Here is a 24,079-nt window from a genome sequence, read left to right on the forward strand (position 1 = left end):
ACCTCATCTATCTCTTGTGAGAATGTTTTGAAAATTAAAATCAATAGTTCAGGCGCAGCTGGAACCAACACTTACTCTCCACATATTGAGCTTGACCTTCAGGATGATATTTTTCCCTAAAACTTAAAAAAGTGAGCCAAGTTTGCAAACAAGGTGCCCAAGCACATCACATTGAGCAATACAGAGGCTATCAAACCTCATCTCATTACACCCTCTGCCTCCCATTCTGGGTTGTGTTCCCTTGTCACATCTTGTTTCAAATTAGACTGAGAGCTCTTCACGCCAGCGGCAGCAGCTCCCGTGGCACCACTGCAAACAGGATTAATAAGCTAAGACTAAAGACAGCTCTCAAAAGCACAAAAAACTTACAAGAAACAAAGTGATGTGGCAAAGTCTTGCCCCTGCCCTGGATAAAGAACTCTCAAGATGCTTGAATAACTTCAGGACATCCACGAACTTGGCTTCTCTATCATGAGTTTCATTTTTATTTTTCACTTTTAACCCCAGCACTCCACAAATTAAATGAGCCTAAACGAAAAGATGCTTCGCATGGTCTAAGATTCTTTTTTTAGTATTTGATCAGCACAGCTCAAAGATTTAAGTAGTCCATTCAAACTGGGTCATTTGTATTGTAGACAACAGGACACACTCAGCAAGCAGGGGATAAGGATTTCAGTGGCAAGAAGACAGGCAGTTTGTCCTTTGTCAGCAGGCTGCTCTGTCTTAGCCCAGGATCTCACACCCCCCCAAAGCATGGTTTTATCACTGTCTTCTTTCTGGCTTAGGACTTGCCTTGGAATTGAGCCACAATAACTCTGGCTGGGGAGGTGCTGCCTGCTCAGCTTCCCACCAAACTGCACCCAGAGCCCCTGGTGCTGCCCTTCCATCAGGGCACACAAAGATGTGGCATTTGGGTATCTGGCATCAAATCCCAGGGGCTTTACAACAACAGAACCACTTTTCTCATAGCCTGGAGAGGTTGACCTGGAACAGTGTCTGGTTTTTTATCAGCTGGGATACAGAAAAAGGAAAGATTTGCCAGTGGCCATCAAACAAACCAGATTAAGGTAAGGTGCTCTTTTCTCTGCCTGGAGCTGAAGCTGGGATGCAGTTCACTGTCCCCATCATCTTGTCACACTCATCTGCTGAGCTCCACAATAACAGCTCGAGGTTTGGGAGAACTCACCATGCGCTGCCATTTTGCCCAGATGAAAGTTTCATCCCTCTTCATTCATCACGATTTTTATAACAGGAAGCTTTCAGTATGATAGGAATTCCCAGGCCAAAAAGCATAATTCTAATAGTTCAGCTTCATGACAGCAGATGAGGTGTCACTGCTTCCCTGGAGGCCTTAAATCCTTTCTTTCCCTGCCCACCCTGCCTAAAAGCATCATCTCTGAGGGTTCACTTCTCCCAGGACTAGCACATCATCACCAGATCTTGCTTCCACAGGAACTTGCAACACCAAAAATAATGCCCAGGTAGTGGCTCTGGTGATTTTCTCTAAGTAGGCATAGTGGGCCTGCCTTAATGGCAGCATTTCCTTGGACAACACTGCTGTCTCTGGCACCATGGACCTCCAGAAAAGGTGGATCTGGGGGCTACAGGGGGAACTCCGTGCCGACACAAATGAGCACACTTACAGAAGAGAACAGCACTAGAAAGCAGAGCTGTCATTCCATGGGAAATTCTCAATTTCAAACAATATTAGTTTTGCCTTTAATCATCCTTGTTCCAACCAATGTTCAGGACAAGAGGACTTACAGGCAAAATTCAGCCTCCCTGTCTTACCCTTTGCTTGCAGCTGTTGTTACAGAAACACACAAATGAGACCATCATATTTGCATGCCATTTAACTTGGCATGACAGTTTTCCTTCCTCCGGCTGGGTGGTGTAGGGCTGTCCAGGAACAAAACTCTTTTCTACAGAAAAGGAGGAAGAAGTTAGTTGTCTCCTGCCTTGTCCCAAAGCTTTGGAGTGGAGGCACTTATGGCAACAGCAAACAAGTGCTCAGCAGCACTTCAGTGATGTGGTTTAAGCAGAAAATAAAAACCCTTTCTTGAGCATGGAGCTAAGCAGGCCCCAGGCAGTAATGGGTACATGATGAATAATAAACCCAGCTGAAGCAAGATGCATGAGTCAACCCAGATGAAGAGTTCCTCTTGGTTCCTCCCTCCCCCCTGCCTTTGGCTGTTCCTTGGAAAATCCATATGCATTTTAAGGGTGTCCACAAAACAAACATTTGGCTGCTTTCTTCAAGAAACCCTGGAGAGCCCAAAACTGACTGTGTGGGCTGAGTACTCAGCGGGGTACAGTAACCAAAGCAAAGAGAAATGTCCTCAGGGGCTGTTAGAGCACTTGGGATGGGGGAAATGGAGCACAAATCTTTGTAGAAAAGCTATTTACATCTGTTTGACCCTTGTAAAACAGGTCCCTGGGCTCTTTCCCACTCGAAGGCATTTGGATGACAAAACTGCAGCAGCAGTTTGATCCTTCCCAGGAGAAAGGAATGGGGAAGAGCAGCCATGGGTAACCACCAAGAACACGCATGGCACAGGCAGAGCAGTCCCACCTGCTCTTCCAGGCGGGAAGGGACAGCAGGAAGCTCCCTGGAAGGACCAGGTGCTGCAGTGCTGCCTCTTGGCTCACAGTCCCAGGAAGAGCCAACGAAAGTGAAAGATACCTGTACCCTCCTCCAGACTCCACCTTGACCCCCCAGCCTTCCCCGACAGGCAGCTCCTCCCTGGGATGCTGTTCATCCCCTCCTACTCAAATCCCTTGATCCTCTTGCCAAAGCCCAGGCTGCTCAGGAGGGTCTGGCTGCCCACAGGTTGTGCAGAGCTGCAGCTCAGCTCTAGGTGCCACAGGCCAGGTGGCTCTGGGTCTGCTCTTACTTTGCTTTGTTCCAAATGTCCGTCAGAGATTTACAAGTACTCCCATCCCAGCAGCACATGCTGGCCCCAAACTTTGGGAAAGCCAGTCCCATGAGGTACAGAGAAGGGGGAGCCCTCATACTAAAAGTCTTTGCTGAAACTGATGTGGATGCACACAAGTGACCAACCCATGCCAGGCATGGCTCCTGCTGCTGGTCTGGAGCCAGGCTCACCTACAGCTCACTGCTCACTCCGCCTCCACATCTGCCACCACCACAACCTTCCTCACCCCAAGACCAGCACCACCTCCACTTCTCCCTGACTCACGAGTGGCACCAAGCCAGGCGCAGTGTGGAGGTGGTCTGCTCGCTAGGGGCCATGAACAGCAGAGAAATGGGATGTCAGAGGCCTGACTTGCACAGTTCTACACTCAGCAGCCTCTCATCAACTTTTTGCCATGGGAGGCAGACCACAGGTTCTATAAGAGGTGGCAGGTGAATGCTGACCCACCTGCATACTATCTGTCCTTCCAGAAAGAAAGTTTCAAGTCTGGTCTCATTCAGGACAGCACTGGGTGTGACAGCTAGCTCTGCTGCTGGGTTCTGTCACTGCTTATACTGCAGGACAAAGCCTTGCTCTGTCTACTACTCCAGGGAAAGAGAAAGTGGGTTTTGGCTCCTCCTTCCACTGTGGATGCTCTGCAAGTACAATGCAGAGGGTTAATACACAAACACCAGGAGTACTCTGCCCCAAACTCCGAACATTGGCCACCCCATTGCACCTGGGAATCCTCTCCGGGTTCATCGGGCACCATAAGCAGCCAAGTGAGCATGGCCTCCTCCTCCTCCAGCCTGTTGAGCAACCAGCAGTGGGTGGACACACACCCAGGCTAAACACAGCTCCAGCACAGCCACCCCCACCCGCCGTGGCTTAGACCCAGGTCACCAAACACATTCTTGCTGTGGGTGCGCTGGTTCCCATGCTCCTCCCCGGGAGAAGCCCATCTTGCTCAACCCCACTCAACTCTGGTTTCCCCAGTGCTGAACCCACAACCAGATTTCACTCATCACAAAACGTGCCAGCCCTTCTTGCCACACAGCTCTGTCCCAGGGCCTGGCAGGATGCGCTGCTGCCAGCGAGAGCTGGTCCGTGCCCCAGCACTTCACATCCCTGTGAGTGGGGCTGCAGGCTGGCCCAGGACTAATGGGGAGGGAAAGGTCTCTGTTGCAATTGCCATTGTCCCTAACCCCTGTTTTTGACCAGATCAGCCTGTGATATGCTTGACACCTGAAGGACAGGGATTTTAAGGCTTCCAATGCCTCCTCAGCACAGCCTTTACCTCCTTATGACAATCCTGGTTTGCACCAATATGCCCTATTTCAACTTCAAAGCACTTCACAAACATTAACCAATTAATCCTCTCACTGCCCTCCAAAGGAGGTGAGAAACTTTATTTTTATCTGTTTCCCCATCAATGAGAAGGAGAGAGTCAAGTTCCTATCCCAAGGCTGTCTGCACTTGACACCCAGCCCCAGGCTGGGGCCACCAGAGGAATGGACAGGTTCACCTCAGACACAGGAAATGCTGCAGGAATCTCAGCACTGAAATCAAGCAACTTTGGTTTTCTCCATGCCTGATATGATTCAGCTTTTGGAGCATTTTCTGTTCATCATGAGTCAATGACTTGGAAGAAAAATTATCTGAGACAAGTGAGACAGATGAGGCCACTGACACAGCAACCAGGAGCAGCTGGAGAGCCAGGGGCACACATGCAGTAAGTGCTTTTAATAAGCCAGGGAAAGTCTTACATCTTGCAGTAAAAAACAGAGCTCAGCATGGACAGTTACAGAGCAAGGGGACAAACTTTGATGTGACCACAGGTAGACAGACAGCCAAAACAGCTTCTGCTAAAAACTGGGGCAGAACATCCCAGCTCATTCTGCACTTTAAATCACCATTATTTCCTCCAGTTCAGGCAAAGGTTGGCTTAGGGAACCCTACAAACCTCTGAGGCATTGGTACAGACAGAAAGCTGTAAAGGGAGCTGGCCTTCAACTGGGAAACTGCAGGAAGTCAGAAGGTGTCACACCAGCCTGGTGGCAGCTCACTCAAGATGGGACATGTGTCACTAGGAGTGATACTCTCCCTCAGCCATCCTCTACCTCAGGATTCACTCAAACATTGCCCACAAAGAGCACAGTACCCACATTCACCAGGTCCCTCATGTACCTCTGAGGAGCAAACAGCAAAAAAAAGGAGTGTTTTGTCACCTGAAATGACTATTTAGTTGTTGAAGATATGCACCCACGAGCACTCCTCCCTCCCCCAGCATCCAGGAGTGCTCCCACTCTTCCTCTGATGCAGTGGGACAGGCCAGGCAGGGCTGGGATGCTGCTCCCTTTCACTTCAGCAGCAATTTCTGTCCCCAGGGCTGCTCAGAGCATGAGTGAAAGTCTGTCTGCTTTTGCAACACTGCTGACCCAGGGTGGGACTCCTGCTCCTCCACTGCCCCAGTGGCAGGGAAAACCCACAATTGCAGGGCTTACAGGGAAGCACTGGTTCATTTCTCTCATCATTTCCAATGGCTGTGGCTCAGCACTAACTGCTGACAATTACTCATTACCACTCACCCCGAGGTTCCAAATTGCTCGCTAAACCCTGTGAAGATGTAGGAATCGCAAAGCCTTTTGGATGGAGAGGGGCAACCTTTAAACAAAGCTCTGCAATGCCAGATCAATACTGGAAAGAGCTGAAATCAGTCCAGTCTCGCTTAAGTGGCAGGAGAATTTCAGGCAGATGAAATGCAATTCTAACTGCAGTTATTAGAGGCAGCGGGGGTAGAAGCCTTGCTGGATCTGGAATAGAAGCACCATCCCGAGGGAAGGCTTTTCTTAGCATCAAGAATCACTATATGTACTCTTTAGAACAGGTGCATTGAATTTATTGCTAAGCACAGACCACAAGTCACAGTAGCATCTTAAAAAGGGAGATTTGCCCACCTCCGCAGAGGGTGTCACATCTGCACCTCCAACACGGGCCCCAGGGAGGGGAAGCAGAGCTGCCCCGAGGAGCAGGGACAGGTGGGGCTGGCTCACAGCAGACAGTGCCACCTGCTGTCACCTGGTCCCTGTCCCATCCCTCCCACCGGGGTCCCCAGGCAACCTCCCAGCTCATCGGTTACAGCCCCCATGCAAGCCAGACCCCAAAAAGAAGCTGCTTTTCTACACAGTATTCTTGTCTGCTCATCAGGCCCTTTCCCCTCTCCATTGTGGTTGTGTGAGACAGACACTGAGCTGTTGAATGATCCACTGTTTGTCCTGCAACATACCATGAGATTTTGTTCAGGAAAAGGCAGGCACCAGCTCTGGGATATGACAAGAAACAGTTTCTGAGTGTGCTTTGCCTTCCTCATTAACCAAAAACCCTGATTTTTTATATCTTTCCTGAGCATTAACATGAGCTCTTCCACTCCCGAACATCTTACCACCTTTTTGGAGAATGAAGAAGAGCCCAGGCTGCTTAGACACACCCTGGAACTGAGCAGGGAGACCAGCCCACCCTATTCAAACACCATGATTAGATGTGCATTTGGATACTGCAATTGCATGACATGCCCACAAACCCAAAATGCCTTAAATAACAGTTATGGGGTTTACCTTGACCCCCACAAAGATACAACACCCTCACAAAACTCCTATTAACTCCTCCAGGCAACCTTTGCAGCTTGGCTCAGACCAGAATCAAAATATGAAGCAAAGCCACCAAGCTCAGCAGGACTTTGGGCCCTCAGGGACTGAGCAGACCCTTAACACTCACCACAAGAAACTTCTAAACAGATGGATAGATTCTCTAGCATGTTTTCAAATTTATAAGCATTTACCTTGCTTTTTTTTTTTTTTTATAAAAGTCGTTAGTAGATGGAATCCCCCTCCCCAAGATATCTACTTTCCAAGCCCAAATTTGCTTTTTCATTAACTGGCCACCAAGATCGTGACCAACAGTACATTAACCTTTGTCATATCTGAGAAGTGACTAACCCAAGGACTCACTAGACTAGATACTTAAACCAGTTTACAAAACTAAGTTCAATTTAGAGAGAAAAATCCACACAAATAAGAGGGAATGGAACTCATTGCCTTAAACATCCATTCTCAAAAAAACTTTCCCTTAACCAGAATAGAACAAATCCAAATAAGAATGAAGTGTTTCTCAAGAGCCTACTCTGGCTCTCCTGCTGGAGGAGTTGGTGGTGAGCACAGAAACCCCTGCAAGGGCCAGCACAGCAGGGCTGCCAAAAAGCTGGCACACAACAACTCCTCTCTGCCCAGGAACAGATGCAGAGACAGCTCTGACATGAAAGTTTGCACCTCTGAGCCATCTGAGAAAGGTCCACCCTGGACAGGAACCATCTAGAAAAAAAATCAACTTTGTTGACAGCCCCCCCAAACACTTGGTTTTGAAACCAAATAAACTAACATAAATCACACACCAGATTTCAAATAAAGTCCTGCAAAAGCAGGGCAGCCCCTGAGAATATACTTATCCCCTACTGCCCCAAGTCTCATTTATTACCTGAAAATCAACTTAATTTAAGAGCCCACATTCAGCCTGCAGATCCCTCAACCAATTATGCCAGGATTGACTTCTTCCTGGTGCAGCACCCACGGCACTTCCCAAAGCAATCCCATTGCTGGCTCTCCAAACCATCCAGGCTGCCCCTAAATATGGGGGGGAACATATATTTATGGTACCAGGAGCAGTCATATACCTTAGGTGAGTTGAGCTTGTTTCCCAGTCTCCTTGTTTTCTATTTCCTTCCTTCAGTCAGAGTGCTAAAGCAGCACAGGAGAACAAAATTCAATTAACAGGATTAATAGCAATTAAGCTCCTATTAGAGTCAGGGTTATGCTCTTTAGTCCTGGGAAGAAACTAGATGTCACTGCAACAAGATAAGCAGCAGGTGATGCCAGAAGCTTTTATTGGCAAGGAGAAAAATTGGTTGTGTTCCTGAAAGTCCTCTCCTCTTCCCCACATCCTCTGATCAGAATTTTGCCCAGATGGAGCCAATTCCCTTCCAGTTTGCTCCTGCTCAGCTCCACTCTTTGCACCTGGAAGAGCTCAGCTTTCCCTGAACACCAGCTGTAGGGTCTGAATAAGCCACCTCAAAGTCACTCTGTTCTTCAATGCCTGTATTTAAAACAAAACAAAACAAAAAAAAAAAAAAAAAAGAAATTACAGCATGTGTGGGAAAGAGTAGAGCCCTTGGATGTGATGGTGAAGCTCCCTTTAGTTTACCTTTTCTGTAGTATTTGCTCCTACAGCCTGACCCTGCTGTGCAAGGAGGTTCTGCCAAGAGGATCAGTCCCAGTTACCTGCACACTGGGATATTCCCACTCCCTGGCAGAGTCTGACCCTTCCCACAGCAGGGACCATCCTTGAAGGCAGAAAGGCTCTGTCACTCTGGCATTTATCCTCCGGTCTCACTCTGTTATCACAGCACCTCGCAGAAGTTATTTTAGCTACAGAGCAGCTTTCTGGCTTCCTGTGTAGTTCCTTAGTGTTCTTCCTAATTGAGGGCTTTTAACATTAACAGCCTTCAGCAGCTGTTCTTCTTCCGGAGATGGGGGGGGGCACCAAATCTTTTATTCAAATTTCTTTTCTAAGAAGTGAAAACGTGAGCCACATCCTAAGAAGATGTCCCTGAAGAGACAAGCCTTCACCAGTCTGTCACAGGCTCCTTTCGGTCACTGGTCCCACAGTTTGCTGAATTCAACAGTCCATACATAATCCCCAAACAGGAAGCAGGGATCTCTGGCTGAATATTTCCTACAGAACCAGGAAAGGGGCTCTATGTGGCTTGGTGGGAGCTGGAGCTTTCCAATTCCAACGCTGGCCCATCCATGCCCTCTCTCTGCTCTGCCACCTGTGAGTGAAATACTGGCCAAAATGGGATGGGTTCACCAGGGGCTCCTGTCCGGGGAGGGGCAGGGCAGCAGCAGCAGGGGGCTGGGGGCTCTTCCCAATACAATGCTGCATGCAACAGCCACCAAGCAAAATGGAAAATGGGATAGGAGGAGACTGTGGGACACACTGAGGTTGGTGCCTGCAGTTCTCCAGCCAGGGTGGGATCTGCATGGCAAAAAGCTGCCTGAGCCCTCAGAAGAGAGCTAGGATTTACTTTTGTCAGAGCCTTGAGTGTTTTGAAGTCCAGAGAGTGGCAAGAAGCAACAAGCTCCACCAATGCCCCTGGGAAATTGCAACAGAGTCACCAGTCAAAAGCATTCAAAGATCACAAACCAGATACAGATGATCATGAATCACAGCTTAGAAACCGCAAATGGTTCTTAAGCCTCTTCAAAATAATGTCATTTACCAACTGGCTCGTTTGGAGTGGTTCACATTTTCCAGCTGCCTTCTGAACCTGAGAGAGAGAATGGGCTGAAGCAGGAGCAGAGCTCCTCATGCAGTCCAGCTCCTGGGAACTGAGGTGACATCAGGGAGATGTTGTGACACCTGCCACAAGGTTGCCCTTGTGGGTGGTGCTGGGGCTGTGGGAAACCCTGGTGTCAGCGAGGGTGGGCAAGGGGCGACCCCTTGACAGGCTGAGGCTGGGTGGGAAGGAGAGCAGAGAGTCTCTCACCTGGTTCCCAGCTCCCTCCAAGTCTTGTCTGGCCTCACCTGCCCCACACTCACCTGGGGGATGTCAGACCACAATTTTGTTTGAAGATGCTTCCTGTGCTTTACATCAGGGAGCACACAGAGGTGATGTTAAGTGCACTAATGTGGTAAAACACCACAGGCTCCTTGGTCCACGTGTGTGGGCAATCCTGAAGCTCCAGACAGAGAAAGACCTACATCCCAATAATGCACAGGCAGTAAAGCTCTTACTGCCTGTACCTGTCATCAATGTTTTAACGCCCCATTTAAATATTAATATAATGGAATGGCATGAAAGCAATATCCCTGAAAGGACAGGGTCATTTAGTCCATTGCCCTGTTCTCAGGAAGAATCCAGAGACCTCCTCCAAGTGTTTTACTTCTCCAGTCCAGTGCTGACTTTCTCAGTCTCATAACATTAGTTCTAGTAATAATAATACATCATCATAATGCAAAGCTGGCCATCATGATAATTATTTATGACTTATGCTTCTGGCCATAGCTTAATGTTTCTGTAGAGGTTTTAATTATCATTTATGCGTCTTTGTTCCATGTCCATAAAAATCCCAGGGCTCTGTATGGCTGAAAGCTGAATTTATAGAATCCTGGGAATGGCAGAGCCTGGATCCAGTAAGAAAGGCTGCTCCTAACCACCAAAATGACAGACCCAATGAAAGGACAGGAATGTCAGCAGGGCACAAAATGCAAAAATGAGTCCCAGCAGGTGGAACTGCAGTTCCTGGAGTAAAAGGGACTTGTGTCAGCTGCATTTGTGTCTGATCCATGTTGGCACCTAGATGGAGATGACCAAGAAGAGTTCTCTGAGTCTGAACCCCAGCTGGAGAAGAGGCTGACACGGTGATGGGGACAGCACACAGAGAGGAATTTGGGCTCAGGGGCAAGGGCACTTGTGTCCCCTCGCTCCCTTGCTCCTCAGGGAGCTGCACTCTGGGCTGGCTAGCCCCTTGCCAGGAGTGTCTGATCACCCTCAGTGTAGTCCTGGACGATCCCCAGGGAGAGCAGGACTTGGCCACCAGCAGCCCTGCAGTTCATCCCGAGCAGAGGAACAGCAAAGCACAAAGCTCAGGGATGTCTCCCCTAAACGGGCAGATGCAGCATCATCAGCTGCCTCCAGCACACCCCTCACCATCTGCTCCTGGCAGACACCTCAGCACTGGAAGAAAGATGCCCCAAGTGCAGGCACTGAGAGGCTCCCTTGAGCTTGGAAGCAGACTAGATTCCTTCTTCCAAAAATACACAGAGGGAAAAATACAGGATGCAACGTCCCTGAGTATTCCCTACAGAGACAACATGAGAACTTTGGCTGTCTTTTTAACTGGAAAACCAAGTTTCTTGGTAAGTGGGGCTTGCAACTGTGAGCCAGGGGCTTCCAGAAGCTCAGAAAATGGGAAAGAATGAAGAAAAGAGGATCTTGGCAGGGATGAATAAGGATAAGAAGGAAAAGCATACTGCAGGCAGCAGCCATGGGCTTTGGCAGCCACTTCCTCTTGTAGAAGGGAAAAAACCCAATTTAAAAGCTGCTCGGGGAAAAGAAGGTTCAGCAGTGGAATTTTTCATCTCTGTTACCAGAGCAAAAGGACTGCTCCTCATATCCCTGATGGGCTGAAGACAGTGCCTCAACTGCAAAGCATCTCACTCTCACAACCAGGCTGGAAATGTACAAGGCATCAAAAACAATGTCACATTTATTAGGGAAGCAATTCAAGTCCAAAACTCACCGAGGGATATGGGGAGCTGACTACATGCAGAAATCAAAGGGAACCCTTGATGGAAAAGAAATGTTTAGCCACTATGTTCAAAGGCTCCCTAAATCAAAGACAAACTCCTTCTTTAATCAAGGCCATTGACCGAGGCTGAAAGCACAGAGAACTGCCAGCAATTCCTGCAGCGTTGCTTTTCACAGCAGGGCTGCAGGTGCTGATGCTCTTACACCCGGAATTCTTCCCCCAGCATCCTGTATCTGTGTCCTGGGAGCAACTCTCAGCACTCAAAACACAGCAGTTTTTGTGGGGACAATAAGCCTCAGCCATCAGCCATCCAAGCATCCCAGTGAACCTGGTTTTAGCTGCAGGAAACTTTCAGCCTGTGCCTCTGAGCTTGAGGAGTCATTAGGAGAAGGAGCAAGCGTTAATTTGGCTGTATCTAATCTCAGCCCGACCCAGGGGTCAAGAGCTGTTAGCTAAAGTTTATCAGCAGTGTTTGGCCATCATTTATCAGCTTTGGGGAGATTGGGCTAGGACAGGTGAGAAACATGCTGACGCACAGATGGGGTCAGGGTGTATTGATTTTCCCAACCGGAGAGCGGATACCAGCGATTAACAAGCACGCATTTGTTGTGGTTAAAGCAACCAGCAGTAACACGAGATGCTGGTAGGGAAAGAGCTGGCCAAGAATGAAGTGCACATTTATGAATGGACTCGTGAAATAACATGGATCTCACAGTGTCCTGTGGCAGCACAGCTCTGAGGAAAAAACACCTCTGGAAATGGAGATTTCCCAGGGTTTCCCATCTCTGCTGAGCTTTATGTTCAGAATCAGAGTCCAGCAATGTTATCCCCAGCTCTATCTCATGTCTGATGCTAGTTTTCCCTTTCCTCCCAAAATCTCTTTTCTATCTGTGAAAAAGCCCACTGCTTATTTTAAAATCTCTCTATAGATCACAGGAAGAAGAAATGTTGTCAGAAATTAAAGCCATATTTTAAAAATTGCATTATTTTTCTCTTCCTATCCTCACCTTTCTAATTCTTTTAATAGGCATTTTTTTCCTATGGAGTTAAGCAGGCTGAGGGCTCTCCACTGGAAAAACCTCAATTCCTCTATTTGTCCAAAATGGCACAGTGAGCTGGACCCAAGAGCTTCAGCATCTTCTAGCCATATGTTTCATTGAAATCAGAAGTATAATACTGTTTTTCCAATTTCTGGGCCACTTCTGGGAGCAAATCATGTATCAATAGCCATTAGTACTGCCAATGGAACTCACAGGAGTAGCTAGAAATGCCAAATATTTCTGGGGTTGTGATGAAAGCAATTTGCAGTATATTTGGTTTTGTTGATCAACTGGCTCACAAAGTGATGGAAAATATTACAAAAGCTTGACAAGAACTTTGACAAAATGTTTTCAAGAAATTAGGAGGAAATGTGAAAATATCCTGTATTTCAGACCTTCACTAAAAAAATCTAGTCCTGGAGACAGTGAGTTAGCCAAGGACCACCAAGGGGGCTGTTGCTTCTCTGCTGGTTTCTGACAGCTTTTGTGGAAAATATCACTTCATCCAGTCATGTTACGAACCTCTGCAAGCATAAAGACTCCACAGCCTTTTTCTTTGGTCCAGCAGCAGTGTTTGTCCACCCTCATGGTGAATGTTTTTTTCCTACTGACCCACTGGGATAACCCTTCCTGCAGCTTGTCTCTGCCATCTTCCACCCTTTTGCTGTTTAGGTCTGGGAGGGCTTTGACTCTGTCTTCTCCTCATGTCCTGCCAATCCTTCACCTCCTCACACCAGCTCTGCAGCCAGGACAGTGCACCCAGAGCTCACCTGGACTGCAACCAACTTTCTAAAGAGCCAGTTTCAGATACCATCCCTTGAAACTCACCTGAGGGAAAGGGCAACAGTCAGAGAATCACAGAATTGTCTGAGTTGGAAGGGGTCCTAAAGACCATCCACTCCACCCCCTGCCATGGGCAGGGACGCTTTACCCTAAACCAGACTGCTCCAAACCTTGTCCAGCCTGTCCATGAACACTTCCAGGGATGGGGCAGCCACAGCTTCCCTGGGCAATGGACAATAGCTGCAGGCAGACAGAATCTTTAATGCAAACAGGACCAGGCACTAGAGAGCCAGGATTCTTATCAAGAGTGGCTCATACCAGAGCTCTTAATTTACCTCACACACACTTCAGAGCGAGATCCAGCCCTGGACAAGGGACATGTGGTCCTTGGGAGTAGAGACAGAGCTGAGCAGAAGGACAGATTAGACTGGATCATCCCCGCCTGAATCTGTGACCCCAAAAGGACAGGGACCATATGCTTCCCGTCTCGTTAAGCTCCGTGGAAGAGGGAGTGGGCACAGGGTGCTGCTTCGAGTTGGAGAAAGGGGGAGTGATTTGCTGGAGGAGATTGAAATCTGTGTTTGCCCAATTATCAGCCGCAGTGCTTAATCACTCTGCCCTGGATCTCTCCGGCAGCCGCAGGGGCAGTCGGATGTGGAGGCGGGAGGCAGATAGGATTTAATAAAGAAGCAATTTTATGAAGGAATACTTTGCTTTTGGCATTTTCTGTAGGAGTAGGAAAAATGATCTTTTTTTTCCTTTGGTAATGCCAGGGAAAGCAAGAAAAGCAGAGCTCTGTGTTTCAGCTCCTGAGGGATCAACCCCATATGCTCTCACTGCCTCTACATCCTATGGAGATCCTGCAAGAGAGCCAAGGAGAGGGGAATGAGAGATCAGGAGAGAAAGGGGAGAAAACCTGTTGAGAAGCTGGCATCCCTTGCACTGACCCAAGGTCCTACCTGCAAGGGACAGAGCCCCGAGGTCACCAGAGCTGACCACAGCCCAGAGCTGTCCCCAGCCCAGAGCTGTCCCCAGCAGGCACGAGCCATCACCCAGTAAGTCACAGCAGGTGAGGAAAAGGTTTCCATGGACTGAGCCCGTGGGGTTTGGTGTCACTGAGAGGTGGGAGAGCAGGGAACAGACTGGGAACTCCACTCCAGCCAATGTCAGCCAGTAATCCTGACAAACACGGAGCCTGTCCCCAGCACATTCATCCTCCTCGGGAAGCGTTTGATTGGCATCCACTCACGGTCTCTGCTGAACAACCCAACAAGCTATGATTTATGTGATGTCTTTGTCTTTAGACACTGCTGTCAGCAACACCCATTCTCAGGCAAAGCTGCCGATGCCTGCAGATTTCCAAAGGTTTCTCTCATGGACACACTGCCCTTGCTGAAGGGAAACACAAACTTCAGTAAAAGTAGAAATGATGATTTGATAATGTTATTCTGTAGCTATGCCCAGCACCCCTTCCCCAGAAACCAGAGATCCCAAGTCCAAGATTTCCAGAACAGAAGAGAAAACAAATTGATATGCTGTCCTGGGCTCCAGAGATCTTCCTGCAGCTGGAGAAAATATGTGATGCTTTCTCAGCAACTACTCACAGGATCCCTTTTCCTAAACTGTCAGAATGTTCAATATCTTCCATGCACCCAGAGCAACAGAATAGCTTTCTCAGCATTAAATGGGAAAGAATTCAAGAAAAAAATCACTACCAACCAAATTATGGTTTGGGGTTGTTTTTTGTTTGTTTTTTTTTTTTTTTTTCTGCAGGAAAAATCAGTGTTTGAGGAGTCTTCCCTGGACAGAGAGACAGATGATCACTGTACCTTGCTGATGCTCTCACCTTGCTGATGCAAAAGGACTTGATCTGTCTCACATACCTTTCAAAACCAAAACTTGGATACCATGGGCAAGGTCTTGGCTACACCTGCAAGATCCAGGCCTGGCAGGTAACACAAATTCAGACATTTTTAGCTTTTAAATCCAACACAAGCAGCATTTTGGGCCCAAAAGAGCTTTAAGCACCTTGGGAACTGGTGTTTGTGACACCTGTAGGTTTCACATTTTCATCAGCCTTTCTCCAAATTTCACTCATCCCACCCATTGCAGGGCAGCAGCAAATTGCTGATCCCAGTTGCCTTGCTGAGATCCTGAGCACTGAGAAACCTCTGGTGCCTCTCCTTCATTAATCCCAAGGAAGATCCCCACAGCCTCCACCAAGGGACCAAGCTCAGGGATGCCACCAGCACAGGGCCTTGGTGCAGGTCCTGGTTACACAACCCCTTGGTGAAAGGGCTTGGGACTGCACAAGGAGCTCTGCTCCTGCTTTAGCCCATTCTCTCTTGGTTCAGGAAAAGGCTGGGAAATGTGAACCACCCCAAATGAAACGCCATTGTTTGGGAGACGCCATTATTTGGGAGAGGCTTAAGAACCATTTGTGAATTCTAAGCTGTGATTCATGATCATCTGTGTCTGGTTTGTGATCTTTGAATGCTTTTGACTGGTGACTCTATTGGTTTCCTGGGGGCACTAGTGGCTTTCTCTTTGTACGTCAAGTCTCCACAAAAAAAAAAACAAATTCCAGCCCTGGTTACAGCAAGTGATGCTCCAGCCTGTCATGGAGGGACCATCACAGGGAAATAGGTAGTTTCCATATTTTTAATTCCCCTGCAATGTGAAGACACTCAGGTTTGGCCAAAAGACAATCCAGAAATTCATCCTGCAGGAGAATCACCTCTTTCTGCTGGTCCACATGGAGGTAGACCTGGCAGTTCAACTTGCCCCTTCCTCTCGTGCCTTGTGTAGCATTAGTTCTCTTTCCAAGTGCTCCCAGCATCCAAGAGGAGATACTATCAACAACTGCAGAGATCTCGTGTCCTACACCATGTTTGGTGGCCACCACCCAACAAGGTGGCCAAGGGGATGCCATCCCATACCAGCACCTGCTCTGGGACCTGCCCGTCTTCTCCATTTCTCCACAACAGGCTCAGCAAGTCATACAGCATGGATGGCAGAGCCACCTGACTCATTTCTCTCCACTCCTCCAGCTGATGTGTTTGGAGGAACACGCTGCTCTGACAAGGTGACACATCCTGAGAAAGCCCACACTGCCGAGGATGGTACCAGGAGCACCCAATGCAGTAGCAGTTTGCAGCTCTTTTTCATTCCTCCCCAGTCAAATGAGCCCCAAGCATTTCTGTTTGATTTTCCTGAAGGATGTTGAATTGTTGTCAATCAGGAGAGAGGAGCCTTGAAATCCCCTGTTTGTCAAGGCATCTCATAAAGACACAGCTGTCAGTGGAGATGCCTGGAAAGGAAGAGCATTCTAACACAGAAACTGCATTAAAACCCAAGTGTGCCTGCTGTTCAGCTGCAGCCTATGCTGGAATCTTCTTTTGGCAGAGGCAGCTGCCCTTGAGTCTGCTGGTTTGGCTCAATTTGTTGTGGAATAATTAAGTTCAGTCCATTGCACTGCATAATCTGGAGTTTCTTCAACCTTCCTCAGTAGCAAAGTATTTAATCTCATCCAGCTCTGGGAGCGGTTGGGAACATGAAAATCAGCCAGTGCAAAGCTATCAGGAGCCTAAGCAGTAAGAGGATGAAGAAAGAAGTGTCCGGGAGGCAGGGGAAGGTCAGCAGCCTGCCTGTGCTTTGATGCCTCTGACTTCTGGAGGAAGGAGAAAACCATGGCATTACATACACTCAGAATGTCCCAGGAGCCAACACAGTTGCCACCTGCAGAGCATAAACAGTGAGGATTTACCCATCAAATTCAAGTCTGGAAATGTGCCTGGGTGTTTCCAAGGAATCTGAGAAAAAACCGTTTCTGTTCCTGGACAATCCGAACTATCATATTTCTTGGCTACAGCAAGGATCTCTAAACTGAAAAATGTGTTTTACCAGGAGTGGGCATGCCCCAAACATGGGTAATCAGAGAAACTCTTTTCAGTGCTGCTCTATTTACATGTCTTAGATTGAGGAGGAAAAATAACAGGGGACAGTGCTGGACCGAGATGAACCTCTTTCAGCTATAAAGAATGATCATCCCTCCCTCCCTTGCTCCTCAGAGGGTGATAACACCACTTGAACCATTGTCCCAGGCACACTAAAGGATTGTTGTCTGTGCTCAAATGTCCACTAACACCCACCCCAGCTCCTGAGAGCTGCTGAGCAGGTCATACCCAGCTTTACTCTCTGAATTAATAAAATAACAGGTGCCACTAGGAGCAGTTCTTTCTGCCTCATGTTGCAGATCAGCCCAAGGGAGAGCAGAGGGAAACCCAGTCAAGAGGGAGGAATCTCCCCATGACCACTGAAGTAAATCAAAAGAGATGTTTATGGCAGGGGAAAGCACCCTCCAGAACCACGTTGGGAATAGGATATCCCTTGGACAATGGAGCAGCTGCCAGTGGAGCTGAGATTTCTCCCTCTCAAACAGCTCCTTAAATTGCTCTTGGCATTGACTTTTTCCTGTTCAGCTAATTAAAAATCTGTCTTTGAGTCATAAGCCCCCATTAGTAATAATTTGCTTTGCACTTCTCCAGTGATTTATGGCTGAGATATCAAAGTGCTTTAGAAACATTAATTAATCCTTCTAATCCCCAAGGGACTGATCCACTCCCTGCAATGCACCATTGGTGGTGTAAGTGTAGGAAATCCCCAGGGTTTACTCCCAGCTGCAGGCAGGGAGAGGAGAAGGGAGCAGTGTCTGACCCAGCAGCTCATTTCAGCTGCTGTCTGCAATCAGAGATGTGCAGTCAAAACAGCAGCAATGAATATGCAGCCACGAGCGAGCCCAAGGCACAGGCAAGCTCTGCTCTCCAGGAGCAATCCTTGCTCCCATTCCTGCCTGCCCGGGGAGGGAAGGACAGCTGCAGCAGCCCAGCTCTGCTCTGTGCATCACACCAGCAAAGGTGTGAGTGGATCAGAGCCATCTTCACCCAGAGGAGGCTTCACCAGAGAGCTTCATCCTGCGAGTTACAGCAGCACAGTCATTAATCAAAGCCACAGTGCTGCTAATTGTATTTCTCTTGCTGGCCTGCCCATTTCTCCAATCTTGGTTCTTTGTACAACGTTGCTTTATCACAGCTTGGAGTGCAGACCCAGGGCTGAGCCCCACACCTGGGACAGGGCCCCAGTCCTCGCTGGAGATAAGGATTATTACCTCCATTGGCTTGGGAGAGGCTTTCATCCTTGCACCCACCAATGAGCCAGTTGCCACCTGGTGTTGTCCCCATACTTTGAATGTTGTCACCACAGGACTGCAGGGTGGAGCTGGCTTTGTGGTATGGTGCCAGGAATGGGGAAAGGTATAAAAGTCCCAGCAAACTGCCAGAGACAGGATCTCTGAGACACAGGAGTGTCCCAGTTTCTCTCTGCTGTGCTCAGTAAAACATCACTGTGACCATGAAGGTAGCTGGTGTTTTCCTGCTCTTCTCCCTGGCACTCTGCTTCTACCAAGGTGAGTCCCACATTTTGCTTAGGAGCTATTTCCTCTCTTTGCTAAAGCTCCCAGGTCTGCCACATGGGAAGGTGAGTGTGGGAAGAGACCAGCTGGTGCTGGGACTTCGCTGCGGCCCTGGGCAGGGAATGCTGCAATGACCAGTGTGCATTAAACGTGTGCCTGTCTGTAAGCAAACATAAAACAAAGGCTTTGAAAGGGTGCACTAGCTCCCAAAAATGAGCAGACCTGCTGGGTTGATGCTCTTTCTTCAGGGGTATGATTTGTCCTGTAACTGGTGATTTCTAGGACAGTGTGATCCTTTCAGAGTGAATAGGTGCTATTCTGGTTTTAAAAAAGCAAATCCAAGAAGACAGGATATGAATCTATGCAAGGGAAATGCAGCTCTCACTACTAAAGCCAATGTTTAAGCCGACTGTGTTTTCAAAATCCCATATGGTGCAGAGGGATGAGAACAGGAGCTGTTGCTGCTCCTCAGGTCCTGCTTTAGTGGGCTCATTCCAAACAGGAGAGTGCTTCTGAAGCAGGTCCTCTGTCATCCTGTTTACTGCACAGAGGCTGCCACTGCAAGGCTGTCTGAGCACAAAATCTGGGCTCATTTCAGATGAACTGAGCATGTAGTGAGCTGCAGCTCCTGGTTTTTGACCTGTGCTAGCCCAAAGTAAAATCTTTGAAATATTAAACAGTGTGGCTACAAGCTCTCCAGCACCAAAAAAAAAAAAAAAACAAAAAAAAAAACCCACAGTATCTTCATCTCAGTTCTGCCTTTTGCAAAAAAAAAAAATAAAAAAAATATAAAAAAAAATTAATCAGGTTGTTTTTCAAAACACACCCACTGCATGTTCCACCCATGTGATCCCAGCTGCCAGCTCAGGGCCAAAAATCATGGTTTGATCCCACCAGCTTTGATGTGAGACCTCAGGGTCTCCTTCTAGTAGAGACTTTCAACAATTTGTCTTTTGCTCTGCTTGCTTGTGGTAAAAACTGAGTAATGTAAGAAAGTAAGAAAAATGACCCTGGGTTTACTCCAGCACCTGCCCAGTGTCAGCAGGAGTTTCTCAGTTACTCATGAACATGTGATAAGACAGGAAAAAAGGCACCTTTGCTCCCTGACAGCTGGGCAGATGACATCTCTAGAAGTGCATTTTGCCTTGGCAGGGCCTTGCACCATTACAGTGTTTCTGCCAGGAGAAAGAGGGTGACACAGAAGGGAGGGATCCAGCTGAGAAATGTGGGAGATCCAAGGGAAGAAATTATTTTCTAGGACAAAGGTGTTTGAGTCCTCAGCCTAAACTGTCTTTATCTCTCCCAGTTGAATGAAACCAGCCTGAGTGATGGGTGCTAAGGTGTCTTCTCTCTCTCCTTCTCTCTCTTTCTCTCTCTCTCCTCTAGGAAATGCCGAGATGGATGCAGCTGCTGTCAGAGGAACAGAGGTGAAGTCTCCTGTTTTATGTAGCACAAGTGAGATAGCACTAACCCATACACTGGGGAGCCACCATTGCTAAATAAAGTGAAGCAGAGTGGGTTGACAGCCCAAAGATGTCAGTGCTTGGGAACCCCCTTCCACCTGCAGTGCCACAGCAAAATCCCAGTGATGATACTGGTTTTCCACTGCATTTCCCCCAAACACTGAAGGAAAAGTTCCTAAAAACCTAAATATTGCTGTTACCTGCCAAGAAAGTGAGAAATCCTCTTAGTCTCTAGCTTGCAAGTGTCAGGACAGGTATTGCTGTGGCATAAAAATAAAAAGTGGGAAGAATGTGCTCAGGCAGTGCCCATGGAGTACTCTACACTGTTACTCCTAAGGGTGTGCAGCAGTGCCAGGAGGAGTTCAGCTGGCCAAGGGACATGGTGGCAGATGGTCCCAGTGTTTCTGAGAGCTCATAGCAGAGCTCTGAGGATGGGTTATGAAGACAGACAAAATGTGCACCTCTCTGGGAAAGCAAAGCTTCTTTGGTAAATTGAGAACAGACTTAACATTTTCAAAATTAACCCTCTGTGTCTCCAGCCATCTTGTGACAATTTCAACCTGAGAAGAGGGTGTACAAGGGAGTTTGAGCCCATCTGTGGCACGGATGACGTCCTGTACAGCAACGAGTGCCTGTTGTGCCTCCACAACCTGTGAGTATCTGGAACTGCTGCAAGTCTAAAAGCCTCACACTGATGAGGGCTACCACATATATGTGGGATTTCCTAGAAAGAAAGCAGTTTTCATGCAGCTGGGTGGAGCTTGGGCAGTGAGCCCAGCACATCTGGCACGGATCTGGCCTCCTGCACAGATGCTGCACCCGCTGCTCTGAGCATGTGGGCTCCAGCTGAGGAATGGGCTCGTTGTGTGTGGCTCACAGCACACACGCTGCCCACAAACAAAAATCTCCCCATACCTGCAGCTGCCAAGCAGCAGCGAGCGCTGGCGAGCATCCAGGATCTCAGACAAATGGCAAAATCCTCAAAGTCTGCCCAGATCTAGCACACGGGCTAAAGAATATTTTTCCAGATGACCTCAGATGTGTGGTGGCTGAGGAAAAAGCTGGTTTTTTCCACCCAAGAAATTTATAGCTGAGCTCTGCTTTCTGTCTTCTCTGCATATGAAAGGATACAATTTGGTCTGGGTATTTTTAAGAATGAGTTTTGTATTTAATCTGTGCTGGTGCCAGATTGCACTGTTCTAGCAGAGGGCCAGGTCCAAATGCTAAGGGTGTCTCTGGCAAGACTTGATACATTTCATCTGGCTTGGGCCCTAGGTAATTCACAATATATTTATACATTGGGAGCACTCTGTGTCAGACAAGTGAAAGAATTACTTCCAACTCAATGCTATTAAGCGGTTCAAAAATCTCTTTTGGGAAGATTGAGTCTTATCTGGAGCCAGATGCCCCAGTCTGCAGGGCTAAGGGAGCTTCACCCTTGACTTCACCTGGTGTAGGCAGGGATTTTTGGTGATCAGGCTCACAGGCCCATCTGCCATCAGCAGACACATTTGTAGCAGAAGCTCGAAGTCCAGCTTTTCTGTCTCTGGATGCGTGGGCTTGTGGAGCCAAATTCTGCTTTCAGGAGCATCGCCTCTCTGCAGGAACAAGGAACAGAATCCAGATCACCAGGACGGAAAAAAAAAAAAAAGAGCCTGGATAAATATTGTCAGTTGAGTCGTCCCCTCTTTGCTTCATTAACCCAGGCTGCTGCCACAGATTCTGCTCCTGGCCTGCTCAAATGCTGGTTCACCTTTCAAAGCTGAGTATGATGCAGTCAGGCAGAGAGAGACTGAGTGGGATCTCCTCAGCAAAGGCACCACAGCTAATGACCCAGCACGGCCTGGCAGGGTGGTAATGACCCTGCTGGAAGCCAGCAGCCCAGCACCAGCTGTCCCTGTATTGTGCAACAGATGGGGGTGGGAGGTTCATCAGACACAACATCATTAGGGCTTTGGCCAGGGACCAAGAGTGGGGTAAAGTGAGCGAGGAAGGCTCCACAGTCAGCTGTGCAAAGTGGCATCCAGGATGGTTCATCTCCCCAGAGCAAAGAACAGCTTCAGAGGGGATGGCAGTGCTCACAAGAAGAGAAATGGGGGTACAAGAAAGAGAAAGACTGAGCTGGTGGTGTATTCAGAGCCAGCCAGGAGTCAGAGGAGGAATGGGATGGATGAGAAGCTGGCGCTGCATCCACCTTGTGTTGACAGGCACTGCATTCCCAGAGCTCCTAAACTCCTGTTTGTGAACAGCTGCAACTGGAAATGTGCTGCTCCTGTGGGTCACAGCCCTGAGCCTTGCACCTCCCCTGTTCTGTCTGATTCCCAAGTGATGGAATTCTGAAGTTAGGAACAGCCATTTGGTCTCCTGGCCAGGGCCATCTGGGCCGGGCACCAGGACTCTGAAGCTGCCTGGTGTCAAATGTCTTGGGGGAGAGATAAATGGAGTGTACTCGTCTCTAAAGCCTTGGTCCGTGGGGAAAAGTCAGCCAGGAGGCAGGATGAAGTGTCATTTGCAGTTTTGTGTGTGCAACTGGCCTGACAAGAGCTGGAAGCCTGCAAGGAGTCTGGGAATAACTGAGCATCTGGCAGGTCCCTGCGGCAGCAGTGCCTCACTTGTCGCCTTTGGTCACGTCACTGTGACCAGCATGCAAAATGCTTTTTGCAAAACGCAAATCATTTTGCCAGCATTTCTCTAACACACCTGAGAAAGTGAGCCGTCTTTTCCAAAGAGGAGAACATCATGGTTCTGTGTGAAAATGGAACAATTCAGAGGAAGCAGGTCCACTACTGGACAAAAAGAAGAAAATATCTTTTTGAAGATACCTTTTCAATATTTTTTTCACTTTTGCTGCAGAAACAATCAGGAGGGGAGGCTAGGAGCAGGCCAAACCCAAGTGAGACACAGTGACGGTCTGTCGTTTCTAAAACCTACAAAACAAATTCATAATCTTTATTGTCTGCAGTCAGACAGGCATTAGAGGTGTTTCAGTGCTGTCCTGCAGCACAGAGGTGAATTATCCTACCAGGAGGTGTCAGAAAGCACTCTTGAGCTTATTAGAATTAATTAACACATGTCCATGATAATCCTGAACTCCCTGTCAAGAATATGTGGCCTTGCTTGCTGTGAATAACACTTAGGTGATGATTTAAGCAGTATTTTCCTTTCTTTCTGCCTTTGTCCTCTGAGCCAGGTTCTGCTGTGTCTCAGAGACCTGAAGGCAGCCCCCCAAGCATTTTTAACCTCTCTTCCAGGCAAAGAAGCAGCCACGTGCGCATCAAGAACAGAGGAATGTGCCGAACTCCCCGCGTCAACTCCCCTGTCAACTGAGGCACAACTGTTCCAGAGATGAGAGCACAAAGCTGTCCCCTCACCTGCTCAAAACCCCAATAAAATGGAAGCATCGCCATATCTTGTGCTGGTATTTCTTACACGCACAGCAATCCCCTTTCCCCAGTACTTAAAGAACCTTCCTGAAAAATATGGTTTGTTCTGGTGGTGCCCGTGAAGAGTTGTGAGCAAATTATTGACAGAGCCCCAGGGAGAAGGCTGGGACATGCCCAAGGACAGAGATGTTATAACCTGGCATAACAGGGAGGCTCTTGTTTTGCATCAAGAATCTTGTTTTCCTTTCCCAGATTTCCAGTGTTCAAGCAATACATTTTTAGCATTGTCATTACTTACAATTGCCTTTGCTAAATATATATAGTATATATAATTATATATATTATATATATATATATATATATATATATATATATATATATACAGGGCACTAAAGCCCTTGCTGCAGAGCCTTTGCCAGGAGAAAGAACTCAACAAGTCATCTCCATGCTGACCTATCTCCAGCCTTTTCCATTGCCCCATGACATGGTCCCTGTGCACCAAGAACCAACAGCCTCAAGCTTTTCCTACAGGTCACAGCTACCCAGTGTCTCAGAAAACAAAAAAATTTCCACTTTTCCAGGAAATTTCTTTTTTTCCCCCTATACTGGCCTTGATGAGCCTTGTCTGAGGGCTATAGGCTGGCAGGATGGGAGATGCCTTT

The 24,079-nt window shown here is 48.0% G+C and overlaps 1 protein-coding gene across 1 annotated transcript; it reads left to right on the forward strand.

Annotated features, from left to right (window-relative positions):
- The first annotated feature begins 18,510 nt into the window (after positions 1 to 18,510).
- LOC134049843 (pancreatic secretory trypsin inhibitor-like) lies at positions 18,511 to 23,361 on the forward strand. Its single transcript, XM_062502522.1, has 4 exons — positions 18,511 to 18,565; positions 19,958 to 19,998; positions 20,574 to 20,686; positions 23,286 to 23,361. The coding sequence occupies exons 1-4, from the start codon at positions 18,511 to 18,513 to the stop codon at positions 23,359 to 23,361; spliced, it is 285 nt and encodes a 94-aa protein (XP_062358506.1).
- Positions 23,362 to 24,079: the final 718 nt, after the last annotated feature.

This window comes from Cinclus cinclus, chromosome 14 (genome assembly GCF_963662255.1).
Source record: "Cinclus cinclus chromosome 14, bCinCin1.1, whole genome shotgun sequence".
NCBI classification, from domain to species: domain Eukaryota; kingdom Metazoa; phylum Chordata; class Aves; order Passeriformes; family Cinclidae; genus Cinclus; species Cinclus cinclus.

What these genes read in the sequence shown, in the direction of transcription:
- LOC134049843 (XM_062502522.1), top strand. Translation starts at nt 18,511, where the DNA reads ATGAAGGTAGCTGGTGTTTTCCTGCTCTTCTCCCTGGCACTCTGCTTC. An exon ending in GGCACTCTGCTTCTACCAAG is followed by an intron (nt 18,566 to 19,957) that starts GTGAGTCCCACA and finishes TCTCTCCTCTAG; the next exon opens with GAAATGCCGAGATGGATGCA. An exon ending in CTGTTGTGCCTCCACAACCT is followed by an intron (nt 20,687 to 23,285) that starts GTGAGTATCTGG and finishes CCTCTCTTCCAG; the next exon opens with GCAAAGAAGCAGCCACGTGC.